This window comes from Balaenoptera physalus (assembly GCF_965194825.1).
Source record: "Balaenoptera physalus genome assembly, chromosome: 10".
Taxonomy (NCBI): Eukaryota; Metazoa; Chordata; class Mammalia; order Artiodactyla; family Balaenopteridae; genus Balaenoptera; species Balaenoptera physalus.
The window spans coordinates 89,916,274-89,928,513 of NC_138889.1; the positions used below are offsets into that span (position 1 = coordinate 89,916,274).

General features: G+C 40.5%; 1 protein-coding gene across 2 annotated transcripts in view; it reads right to left on the reverse strand.

Moving 5' to 3' along the window:
* Positions 1-206: 206 nt before the first annotated feature.
* SLC1A2 (solute carrier family 1 member 2) overlaps positions 207-12,240 on the reverse strand; it is a 112,505-nt gene continuing 100,471 nt past the window's right edge. For both annotated transcript variants that reach the window (XM_082410495.1, XM_082410494.1), the window contains one exon: positions 207-10,057. In XM_082410495.1, coding sequence (XP_082266621.1) covers positions 9,986-10,057 — 72 coding nt within the window. In that variant the 3' untranslated portion in view covers positions 207-9,985. The remainder of the gene's footprint in view (positions 10,058-12,240) is intronic.

Below are 12,240 nucleotides of genomic sequence, written 5' to 3' on the forward strand. Positions count from 1 at the left end.
AATTTTGATTATACACCATTTTTATCCAACTCATAACTTTATAGCATAAGATGTGACTCCACCATATATTTAGGCTTCCTAGAAAATATTCATTTAGACACTGTAGGTTTTGATTCACAAACTTCTCCAAAAGGAGCACTGGAGACACTTACCGTGTAACCAACACTAGTTTAAAATTGGAGTTGAAGGAGAGGCAACAACCAAGAGAAATTGGAATCCACATTTATTGATGAGAGATATATACATAAAAGTTAAAACACTTAGTGAAATATTGGATTTACAGATTATTTCCCGTATATAAAGAATATCCAGTTATTTTACACATGTAATGTTACAGTAATCAGTCCACATTGTAAGAAAGCTTAGAAAGCTAAAGGTGAGAACAAAATACTTCAACTACCCAAAATGTGCTTTGCCAACAAGGCATTTCCTAGTACCATACGTAAGAAACACCCCCAAAATTAGTTGAAGTTTTTATCTTTTTTCATTCATTAGTCTTTAAACACTATGTGCTATAGATGCTCTATTGTTACATGACTTTAGACCAATGGGGATTGTGAATGTGAGGGAAACAATTATTCTTATCTTTCATTCTGGACACACAAGAATCTTCAAAGGGAATCCTGCCTAAAGGTTAGCTTTCTTTCGGTAAGGTTTCATCCTGAATTTGACGGGAGTGGAAGAAGCCACATTTTCAGGAAAAAAAAAATCTGCCTGTTCACATTTACATTCCTTCACTCCAATCATTGGAGAAGACACTGAAAATTAATGTGCTTTGTGCCCTCAGAGGATCTCTTAAGCTTCACTCCTCTTGTGAAAAGAGAGGGGCACTCAGTGTTCCCAGCTGCACATGGCCATTCTTCTCTGTCCTTACAGAGGAAAAAAGGGGTTACAGGAACTATAGACCCCACAGCATTCCACTTAGTGATAATTAGACAGAATGTGTGTTTTGAAGGCAGGTATATAATTGCATTGAACCCTCTCTTCAACCACTTGAAACACACACACAAAGCCTACTAGGTAGAGGTCCTACTCCCTTCACATATGTGGGATCTGTGCTTCACCAGCTGTTTGTTTTTTTTTTGTCTTTTGCAACCCCAAAGCTGTACACTGACCATGCTTGTGCTTCTCTTATCTTTCTAGAGACAACTGTGCAATTTACTACCAGAAGTGTGCTTTTGTGGGGTTTTGCCTGCATGGCAGTTAGTCAGTGAATGTCTTTCCTGTACCCTGACTCAAGAAACCAAGGAGGACGAGGCTCTTCAGAACCTTTAAGTCATGAGTATCATGATCAGTATTTGGCAACCAAAGAGACAGACCTTTACCTAAGGATATGATGCTAACATGCTCATGCTCAGAAGGAGACGAACCTTTTGTCTCTCTGAGCCCAATTCATCAAGCGAAGGAGGGCTATAGATAAATGTCCTCATTCTAACTCTACCTAAGCCTAGATAATCAAAAGTTCCACAGTTGCGTTCATCGGGCACTACATAGACTTCAGATGACCTTTCACTAAGAATCATGACACATATTCAACCCTCCTTTGCCCCGAACTGCATATTTACAAAGATACTGGACACACACAGACTTTCAAACAACCATCGGTACAAAGGATTCATAGATAAGTTCTTCACTGATATACATTCCCAAGTCACTTTAAGAAAGAGGAAAAATTATTCACTACTAGTTATCTAAGAAGGAAAAGAAGGGTTTTCAAAACAACAATCAACATGTCTACTGCACTTAGATGAACGGCCAAAAATAACATTTAAATTAAATTACAATACATCTATATACCATTTCACTGAAATTACACATAGATACCTACATTATAGCTACACAAAGTACATAGGCACTGTTCTTCATGCGTGAACCAAGTGTTACTGTGTACACACAAGAACTTCATGCTTGACAGCTATCTGTACTTGAAAATCACAGATACAGTCGTTGCCAGTTGAGGGCACATCTAATCTGTTTGCTTAATGAGGGGTGGGTTCAAATACACACCAGTACACTTTCTATGTAACTGACTATTCTCCTAAAACATAGCAAAAATACTAGCCCTACAACCATATCAGAAAGCGTGTTTGGTGGAAGGAAGACCCTCCCTTGTCTTTGCAGTAGTTATTGATTTGCCTTTTGGGGAAATTTACATAGATTATTACTCACCTGAGGACAGAATCTACCTGGGCTGCTTCTAAACAATTTCAATGTGACTCTAAGCCCCAGTGATGGAGTATTGCTTCAGAGCTGGTACCAGTATTTTTTTTTTCTTAAAAATATGTGCTCAATTCACATAACAATGTGACATTTACCACCAATTTGCTTGGCAAGAACGAACTGCGACAAATCTGTCCTGATTTGCTTCCTTGCACTCACCCTCAATCTCTCTATTCAAAGTTTTCCTAAACCAATTTTCACGTAAATTATTAGGAAGACATGGGAGATTCTGACATAGAAATGATCCCACTATTATCACCTTATTTCTCATTTTCTTGGAGAAAAGCAAAATTAGAATGCTTAGCTGGGAAAACAAGGCCTTGTGTCAAAAATAAGGAGTCAGGGGACTTCCCTGGTGGTGCAGTGGTTAAGAATCTGCCTGCCAATGCAGGGGACACGGGTTCGATCCCTGGTCCAGGAAGATCCCACATGCCGCAGAGCAACTAAGCCCGTGCACCACAACTACTGAGCCACGCTCTACAGCCCGCAAGCCACAACTACTGAAGCCTGCATGGCACAACTACTGAAGCCTGTGCGCCTAGAGCCAGTGCTCCACAACAAGAGAAGCCACCGCAATGAGAAGCCCGCGCACCGCAACAAAGAGTAGCCCCCGCTCACCGCAACTAGAGAAAGCCCAGCAATGAAGACCCAATGCAGCCAAAAATTAATTAATTAATTAATTAAAAATAATAATAATAAGGAGTCAGCACCATTCCGTGAGTTAAAAAGACTAATTGTTTAAATGCATACCCTAACCAGCTAAGGGATTGAAGTGACTCCTTGTTCTTAATGGTCATTTTGTTCATTGCATCGCAAAGGACTGGGTTCTTAAATTTTTCAAATGTGGCTGTATGCTCAGGAAACAACTGACAGCTCTAAATTGCTGTAGAAACGTCTTGTGCTCTAGTTAGTTGTAATTCTACATATGTGGTTATATAGAAAATACCATAAGAAGATATCTGTCTGCAAAATTACAGATACTAAATAGATCAATTCAGTCTACACTGAGTTCTTTATGGTTTATGAAGAATAGATACAAACCTATAACATCATGAAAGGCTAAATCAATATTAACCATATAATATCCAGGACTCTAAATATGTTTTCTCATGCTCTTTATAAATAATAGCAAAGAAGCCCACGGATTTGTTTAAAAAAGAATGTAAGGTTGGACTGGAGGAATTTTGGGGGGGATGCAATACTGATCAGAGGGCAATATATTGTCCCTGGTAACATAGATTTTTACCAGGAAGCCGAAATATATCCGCGGGCAGCAAGACCAAATTAGATTCACAGTTTGCCAGCTCTCTCCTCAAGCCGTAGAAAACAAATAGAAAAACAATATACAAAAATCCTCACAAAAGTAGTTTTTTATATACAAATCTCTGTAGTGACCAGATAACCTGATCTGTCTTGTGCAACATGGAAATGCAATGCTGAGGTTTCCCAGGGGAAGGAGGAAGGGAAGGAGTGAAGGTCGTTTATGGAAAGATCTGGATGCCAAAGGATGAGTTCTTAGTAAGGAGAATAACTCTCCTGGAGAAGTGAGCAACCACAGTGCCAGCGTTCTGATCATACACTTCAGAGAATTTGCTCCATGGAGGCGAAAACTCAGAGATATGCTAGACTAACTTCCTTGGCTAGTGTGTGCATCTCTTTCCTACCGAAGGCAACAGGCTGTTTCTAGGCAGCTAAATGGTTGCCTTGAGAAGAAACGGAGCCCCAGAAGGAGCGAATCTCCTGCTGCATCATCCCCATCCCCACAGGGAACGATGACAAGGGTCACAGTCAGCTGTTACGTTCCAGCACTCACCCAGGGATGGGAGGTGTCTCCGGAGGAACTGGAGACCTGTTGCTACCCAGGCTCTAGGTCAACTGCTGACTCTGCAAGGTACAGGGATATGTTCCAGTAGCAGGTTTTATCCTCAGCACAAAAGGACCCTGTATAATAATCAGAAGGACTTCAAAAAATATCAAAATGGATATTTGCGCCCGAAGTAAGAAGGTGAGGCAAAGCTGGACATGGAAAAAAAAAAAAAAAGCTGATCAGTAGTTACTCAGGATATTATTTAGAGTGAATGAAATAAGAACTTGAGGGCTTCTCTTCCTTTTCCATACATTCTTATATGGATCCGTTAAGAAATATCTTTTTCTTGATGCTCTAGTGTCAGGTCTTCTGCACTAAAAATTTAAATGAACAAACAAACAAACACTAACTCGATCCTTTTAGTACTAGCTTTACATCCCTCTGCCCCGCATCTACAGAGCTGAAGTCTTCTCTGGCAATAAAGGTGCTCACGACACAATAATACCAAACGTATTGCGTATTTAGCAGAAGTTTGGACAAAGAGCAAGGATGCAAACAGTGGCCCATTGCAGCAGTACCAGAACGTGCAAGAGATTGTTCAAAGGCCATGGCCAGTCACATGCACCTTGCAGACAGACCATGCATTTTATCCAGCCTAGAAACTCTGGCCATTGAAGAAGGCAATGATCACCAATACAAGTCTATTCTTGTAAGATAGACCTTCTCCACCTGTGATGTGATGCCCACAGTAATAGCAAACCAAGAGGAAAATTTGAAAATGAACTCAACCAAATATCCCTGCATACCTCTCCAGAGAAAGGAGTTGGCCCAGGCCCACCCTGTGCGTGGATGTGCGTGTCTGCGTACCAGTGGAAAGGGAATATTTACAGACAGCCGCTGTTTTTGTGTAAGTCTTGCACCAGTTTCATAAGAGTGTTCAAGTTGATTTGCCAGATGCTCCCAAATTCCCATACTGGGTTGGCAATTAGGACTGTTTGGAGGAAACTGTGTGTTTAGGGTATTCGGAGTGGGCCCTGTTGCCGCAAGAGGAATGATGCAAGACCTTGAGGCAGGCCATAGGTTCATCCTGGCCCCTCATGATGACTCTGGCAGCATTTTTCCCTGAGCTGAATTGCTACTTCTATTAGGACAGTGCCTTAGGCAAAGGACAGTTTTATAAAAGGAAGTTTGTTTGTATCCCCAAATACCAAACTGTGGATGAACATGGCCATCTTCCAAGCTTGTTGTAAAACTTCAGATGAAGAGAGAGGCTTGAATTTAATTTCCCCCAAAGGGGATGAGAAAAATCCAAATTGATTATTCATTGTTGTGGGCCCCTCTGACTTACAATATAAATAGCTAATGTGTTATAGTAGTAAGCCTCTTATGAAAGAAGAAATTAAAGTAGAGATCATTATACGGTGGTTTCATAGGGCTGGATGGGGGTTTTAATCATTTAATCCAGCACTTCACTTTTTTTTTTCTTCAGTGGAGCTTGTGTGTAAAGTGACTTGTGTAAGTTATATGAATAAAAATGGGCAGAGTCTAAGTCAAAAGTTTCTCCACCCAACTGCATTATTTCTCCTCACCTCTATGTCATTCCCTGAATTAGCTGTGCTGTGCAGTGAAATAAGACACTACTCAGTTAAGATTCCCTGTCATCTATTCTAAAACCAACCCTTGCGCTAAGTTGGATGGTCATTTATTAAACTGTCTCTTAAGCAGCAATAATGATCATTGGAATAAGAAGGGAGGAAAAGGAAGAGTGGAAATTGGGTTTTCTTTTCAGAAAAATCATAAGCAACTGATGCCTGAACAGCTTTGAACTCACTCCATCCAAGGAGACCAATCTGCCTACAATGCAACGTCCCTGGGTTGGCACTCAGTGGTCCTTCTCGGTTTTAGCCAGAAATTACCAGATACTGAGACCATTTATCTTCTCTGACAACTAGACTTACAAAACTCTCACTTCAGAATTCCTTCAAGCCTTTTGTTTTTAAACTTAATCTTTTTAGGCTCCTAGACTGTCATATCTTATTTAAAGAGCAAGTATTACAATAATTGAAAAAATCCCATTTGTTCCTTTTTCTTGGCTTGGAATGAATTTATTTGGAGAATAAGCAAAGCCAAACCAGCAACCCACACAATTGTATGGCCCCAAGCACTGAAGAGCAGCGAAGTGGGAAGAGCCACCTCCACTGGGTGTAACTGCTGAGCATTTAGTCATCACACCAGGCAAGAGCTGCTGGGGCTTGTTTATCAAGAGTCTGAACTATGGAGCATTCTCTCTGAGCATGTGGGTACCTATTTGGATTCACTGCCATATTTCTAATAGCTACTTGGTTCAGATCATGAAGATCTATATTATCTACATGACTGCCTTAATTCTCCGACCTTCTTTGCATGGAAAATATAGCACAGACAGAACCCTTGATTCAGACAAAAGTGAAATATTGTACCATAACTTTTGCTATTGGGAACAAAGGGAAGTGTGGTATTTGCAAAAGCATGGCAGGATTGGGTTTCCTTTTGGGGATCCAGTAGGTGAGTTACCCAACTCCAAAGGGGCTTCTTGACTAGATATAAACTTGCAAATGACATATTTCTCTGTGCACGAGTGGAAATGATCTGAGACCCTCTATTCAACCGGTCGTTGGGATTCCTGACCTTACCTACCAGGAGTACATCTCCCCATAATCTGAATTTACCCTAAGCCTTTCTCAGCTTCCACTAGTTCAAATCCAAAAAGCTAGGCATTTTGGCAACCTTTCTGTAGACTTTCCTGAACATCCAAAGCTGATGAGTAAAGAGCAGTAAATATTTATATTTTATGGAACATGGCCACTTCTGCCGGCAATGAGGCTATAGGTTGTGTTTCCACACTCAAGAGGAAGTGAAGAATCAAACCTGACAGCTACCTGGCTCAAAACTCATCATCTGAAGTTTTATATTGAAGATCTGCGTGATTTAGATGATTGCCTTGATTGTCTGATGCTCTTTGCATGGGAGGCATATCCTCAAAGATCTAAGGCAAAGCTTTGCCTTGAGAGCGATTCTTTTCACTGATAGGACTTGATTCATTGAATTGTAGTAGGTAATCAAATGATGACTCCACTTGGCTTTCCCAAAGGACATAAATAAGAAAGGAGAGAATAAAAGTCTACCTTGTTGGTTTTCTCCTGAAACAATTCTGATTTCCTAAAAATAGTGAATGAGTTCATAAAAAACGGTGTTGCCAAAGCCCTGACTTAACAGAACTTAAGGGATGCAGTGTCTGTATCTGGCCTGCCATGTCTGTATACAAGTATAACATTTATGCATGGTCAAACATTAATGTACTGTTACAAGCATTCATATTTGTGTTGGACCTATTAAAATAAATCTATGCATATAACTGACAGGTTATAATATCCTGTTTAGAAAAAGGTTGTTAGAGGTATATTCTGAATCTATTTGTTCTGTTTATGGCACATATGCTGGGCAAGGAAAACCCCAATGGGCATGGCATGAGAAGAATGAATGAGGCCTAAAAAAACCAGAGGACACAGTCACACGTCAGCTCTACATACATCCTGGGTTTTCAGGCTAGTCCTGAATTTGAGACATTGTTTATTTTTACTGATTTGTTGAACTTCCGGATGAACTGATTTCCTAAGTATATTCTCATGAAACTTACTGCATAGTTTCAAACCTGAAAAACCTGCTTTGTTAAGCTGTGCACCTAGTTTCTTCTGAACACGCTGTCGCCTTGTATATTTGTAGGTTAACTCGATAACTAGGAAAAAGCTGAAGACAAGCAAACAGGGAAGACTTTTAGGCAGAGTCTTCGGAAGACGATCCTGAGACCACTCCTTTGAGTAACATGTCAGCGTGTAAAAGTGCTAACCTGGCTTTAAACAGCAGAACCACAAGCTCCTAGATGCCTTGCCTAAATCCTCCTCCTCACCATAAAAAAGCTCTTGGGAACACCACTTAACGATGATCCTTAACAGTTTCACAGTTAAATCCGGGAACTGTCCCTTTGACCCACAACATCTGCTGTAAAGGATGCATTTTCCACTACTACATTTCAGCATGCCCTTGGCCACCCTCTTAACTGTCCATCTAATGAAAATAAAGACAAATGTATTTTAAAAAAAAAAAGCAAAAACTACTTAATACTGCTCAACACTGATACTTATCCAAAAAAATAAAAAACTAGGGCTTAAGAGACAAAACTACTAGAATCTCTTGTGTGTTCCAAAGGTATCTGATTTGGAAGAGAAAAGTCACAAGGAGAGGGTAATAAAGGGCATGTATGTCCGTAAACACCCTCTCCTAAGAAATTCTGGACTCTATGACTCTTCATGAATATCTCGGCACCCATCTGCTGACCGCAGATAAACACCTTACTCTCACATTGGACCAAGGTTCTACACACGTCAAATGTGCTTTATTTCTCAATGATTCACGCTCAAGTCCTCAGAAAACTCCTAAAGCCAGCAACCTTAGGAAAATACTGTGGGTTATTCAACAGAAAAGGATAGTACAGACATTGAAAAATGTAGCTTGGAGGTGCCTACAGCATGCAAGGCACCGACTGGGCTATTCCAATTATATTATGTATTCCCTCAAACTTTCACAGCCTTGAGAAGATTCCATCTGTGAAGTTCTGTAAAGCCATCCTTTGTTCCTACTTCATGGTTCAAGGCTGCCTTGACTTTGCCATAAGAATGTCACCTTTATAGGATTTTGCACCTGTGTTTGTTTTCTGTTCCTTTCCACAGAGAAGACTGGGGGAAAAGATGGGCTCTGCTTCCAACTGTGTCCTGTAACTGGTTTTAGGTGCTCTGATATAATATAACAAAAAGCTTTCCACATATTAGATAACTAACAAACAGTGTTTTGGTTTTGTTTTTATCATGAGATTAGTATTAAAAGAGGCACAGCCAACCCAACTATCCTCCATCTGTGAGGAGAGTAAAATGATTAAGCCTTCTAGTTTGATGAGAATATGATTGAAATAATTTGGGGATTAAGAATGTCTTTTTTTGGTAGAGACCCAAATAAGAATTGTATGAACGAAACAAAGACACTGAAGCATAGATCGAATAATCTCACTTGATTTCACTATGCCAGGTGATGCAAACCAAACACAAAACAAATTTGAATCTTTGAATCTGGTTAAAATGTATGTTGACTGTGCTCTCTTACTTTTGTCAATATACACAGAAGTTACATGTAAATTACATCCTAATCCCTTATCAAATTTAGAGCAAATTATGAAACCTACTTTGAAATTCAACAATTATCCCCATAAACTAGATGGGGTAGAGCAGAGACTCAGTGGGTTCCATAACCGGCTACCTTTAAGATATGGCTCCCACTATGACTCTCTTTGAAACATTTAGCCATGTAACTTAAAGCGTATACAGAAGAGAAATTGTACCTTAAGATGGGTACTTTGTTTTAATCAACACAAGGACATACGCTACAAGACATTTAAGGGGATTTACTTCTAAAGGCTTCTAACAGAATCTCTTGTGTGTTACAAGGTGAGGCATGGAGAACACTGGAAAGAGTAACACACTGACTGTCTGCTCATTAATCCAAATCCCTGGAATGTGCCACACGGCTTTAGTCGTGTCCCCTGGGAAAAGAGCATCCACGGTTCTGCATCTTGAGAGAAAAGGGAAGCTGGCAAGAACGCGTCTTCAATTCAAACTGATTCCTGCAGCGGCATCCATTCAAACAATAATACAAGTGAGAAAATTAGACGGTTACCAAGCATTATTTGGCAAAGACACAGCACCGTGCCTATCACTGACTCACAACAGATCCTCTAAGCCTCAGCTAACAGATTAAGTAAACATAGAAATATATGTATTTTTTTTCTTTTCAACGAAAGCTTGTTTATATCCTCTTTTACCATAAGATACGCTGGGGAGTTTATTCAAGCATTTGCTGACAGTCATATCCTTATTTTTCACGTTTCCAAGGTTCTTCGTCAACACCGCAGTCGGCTGACTTTCCGTTGGCTGCCAGAGTTACCTGAAAATAATTATCATCAACATCCAGCTTACGGGCCACAAACCAGAAAACCACCCGGGGGGTTATGTGGAGGAGCACCAGACCCAGATTCTACTACACGACTTAAATATTAATTTTAAACGTTGTTCCTTCCAAATTGATTTTGAACTGGTCTTAGTTTTCAACACTGATTTGCGAACATTAAAAAAAAAAAACATATTTGTCTTGGGGGGTATTGAGCGACTAGAGATACTTTGCAAGTTGGGGAATAAACAACTTCTACTATGATTTTAGGGTTGTGAAGGTGTCTAATTACCCATAGACCCACCACACAACAATGCAGTCCTGAAAACATAGTGCCCTTGTGCTACTCCAGACAACCGCAGAGAAAAAAAAAATCCAGAACTAGGCAGCTAGTTCTACTCATGCACGTGAAAGGTTCAGTTGCAATGAGGCCAGGTGGAGTTTATACATGTCCAATTTTCAAATCGTGATGGTCTGGCTCTACCATATAAGCTATCCAGGCTTTAAAAATTAAAAAGGAAAGGAGGGAACTAAAAGGCTGAAATCAGTATCTCTAAATTATTTCATTGCAGACATTTATTAATCAACTATAATTTCCAGACTGTCAGTATTATGCTTCCCTGGCTCTCAGCGAACTGAACCCTTACACAGAATGGGAAGTTTTCCCCTCCACGTCTAAGTCGTTTTCCTAGCTTACCTTCCATCTGTCTGTCCTCAACGTCATGTGCAAACTTAAACCCACGACTGATATTCCACATAATGGAGAGACTGGATTTATGGAAGCATTAGGATATGGAGACATGACAAACGCAGCAATGTTTGAAAGAAATCTGGCCTTCTTCTTACCCAAGTGGAAGTGAGAGGCATGCATTATGAACACACACAACATGCTAGGAACAGAAAACTTTTCACGAACCAAGCAAATGAAAATAAAAACTACTCATTCCTCCGGTCCCCATGAGGCCCCCGCATTGTTTTTTTTTAAAAAAGACCATGCAACAAGCAAATGAAAGCATCACATGCAGTTCTTCTGATTAAAATTAAAAACATTGCGTAACTTCAAACTACGGTTACCAGGCAAGAGTTTGAAAATAGAGAGACCAACATGACAGAACAATGCTTAGAATGGTTAAAGTTGTGACCAGAGCAGCAGCAAACTTGTTTCCCCTTCAGTGAACTGTCAGGAAAGACGGCCAGGGATAAACTATCTGCCTGGAGCAAGCTGCCTGTTCACCATGATCTTGAATGTACCTATTTGGCTTTCAGTGATGAACCAGATCAATAGCTGTGCCACATTAACATTATAAATCATGGTGTGGTGCCTTTGGAAAACCAGACAGAGCTCAGGTGGCGGGGGCAGGGGGGTTGTTGTTTTCAAATACTGGCACCTGTGTCTCTGAAGTAGCTGGGACAGCAGCTTTTTTGGCATTTCCTTTTTCTGGCTGGATTAAAGGAAGCAGGGACTCCGCTCCCCCAGTCTACTCCACCCGGCTCCGTCCCAACACCCGGGTAATGGAAGAGCCAAAAGGGGAGAACTGGCAGTAAGCAGTGATGTCTCCCAACTCAGCTTTTAAAACAGTGAGACTGAGAATGGACCAGAAGGAGGTTCAAAGGCAGGAGTAAATGTGACTCAGATATTCTGGGAAAGCCTTCAAATTCATCTCCATAGCTCTGACTGCCTTCTTTGCATATAGGTGTCAACTCAGTTAATTGGTCTAGAGCGAGAAATGTCGATTGGCCTCGCCTCACAATCTTCACTGAGCTGAACCCATCACTTCACTAAAAAATGCAAACTGCCGAAGAGTTATTAAACCAATATGGCCGTTTCATCATTTCCATGATCTGCTCAGTTTCACCATTTGACCATCTAAACACTAATTCACCAATGAGTTTGCAGGTGGTTGGTTTGGTGGTCGATTACCTAGAAAGACTGAGCCACTGTCTCTATCAAACTGTCCAGCAAAAAAGGTTATCTGAATTAAAGCATGGGGTCGAGATGCTAAAAGTATACACTCAATAAATATTTCTGAACAGCCTACTGCATGCCTGGCACTGCTTTAGGGCACAGCAGTGATAAACAGGGATGCAGTCTCTCTCCTCATGGGCTTACTTCACAGTGATAGAGACAGTTGACCAACATTTCCCTTTAGGGATTGAACTGTTTGCTAAAATAAATGAAG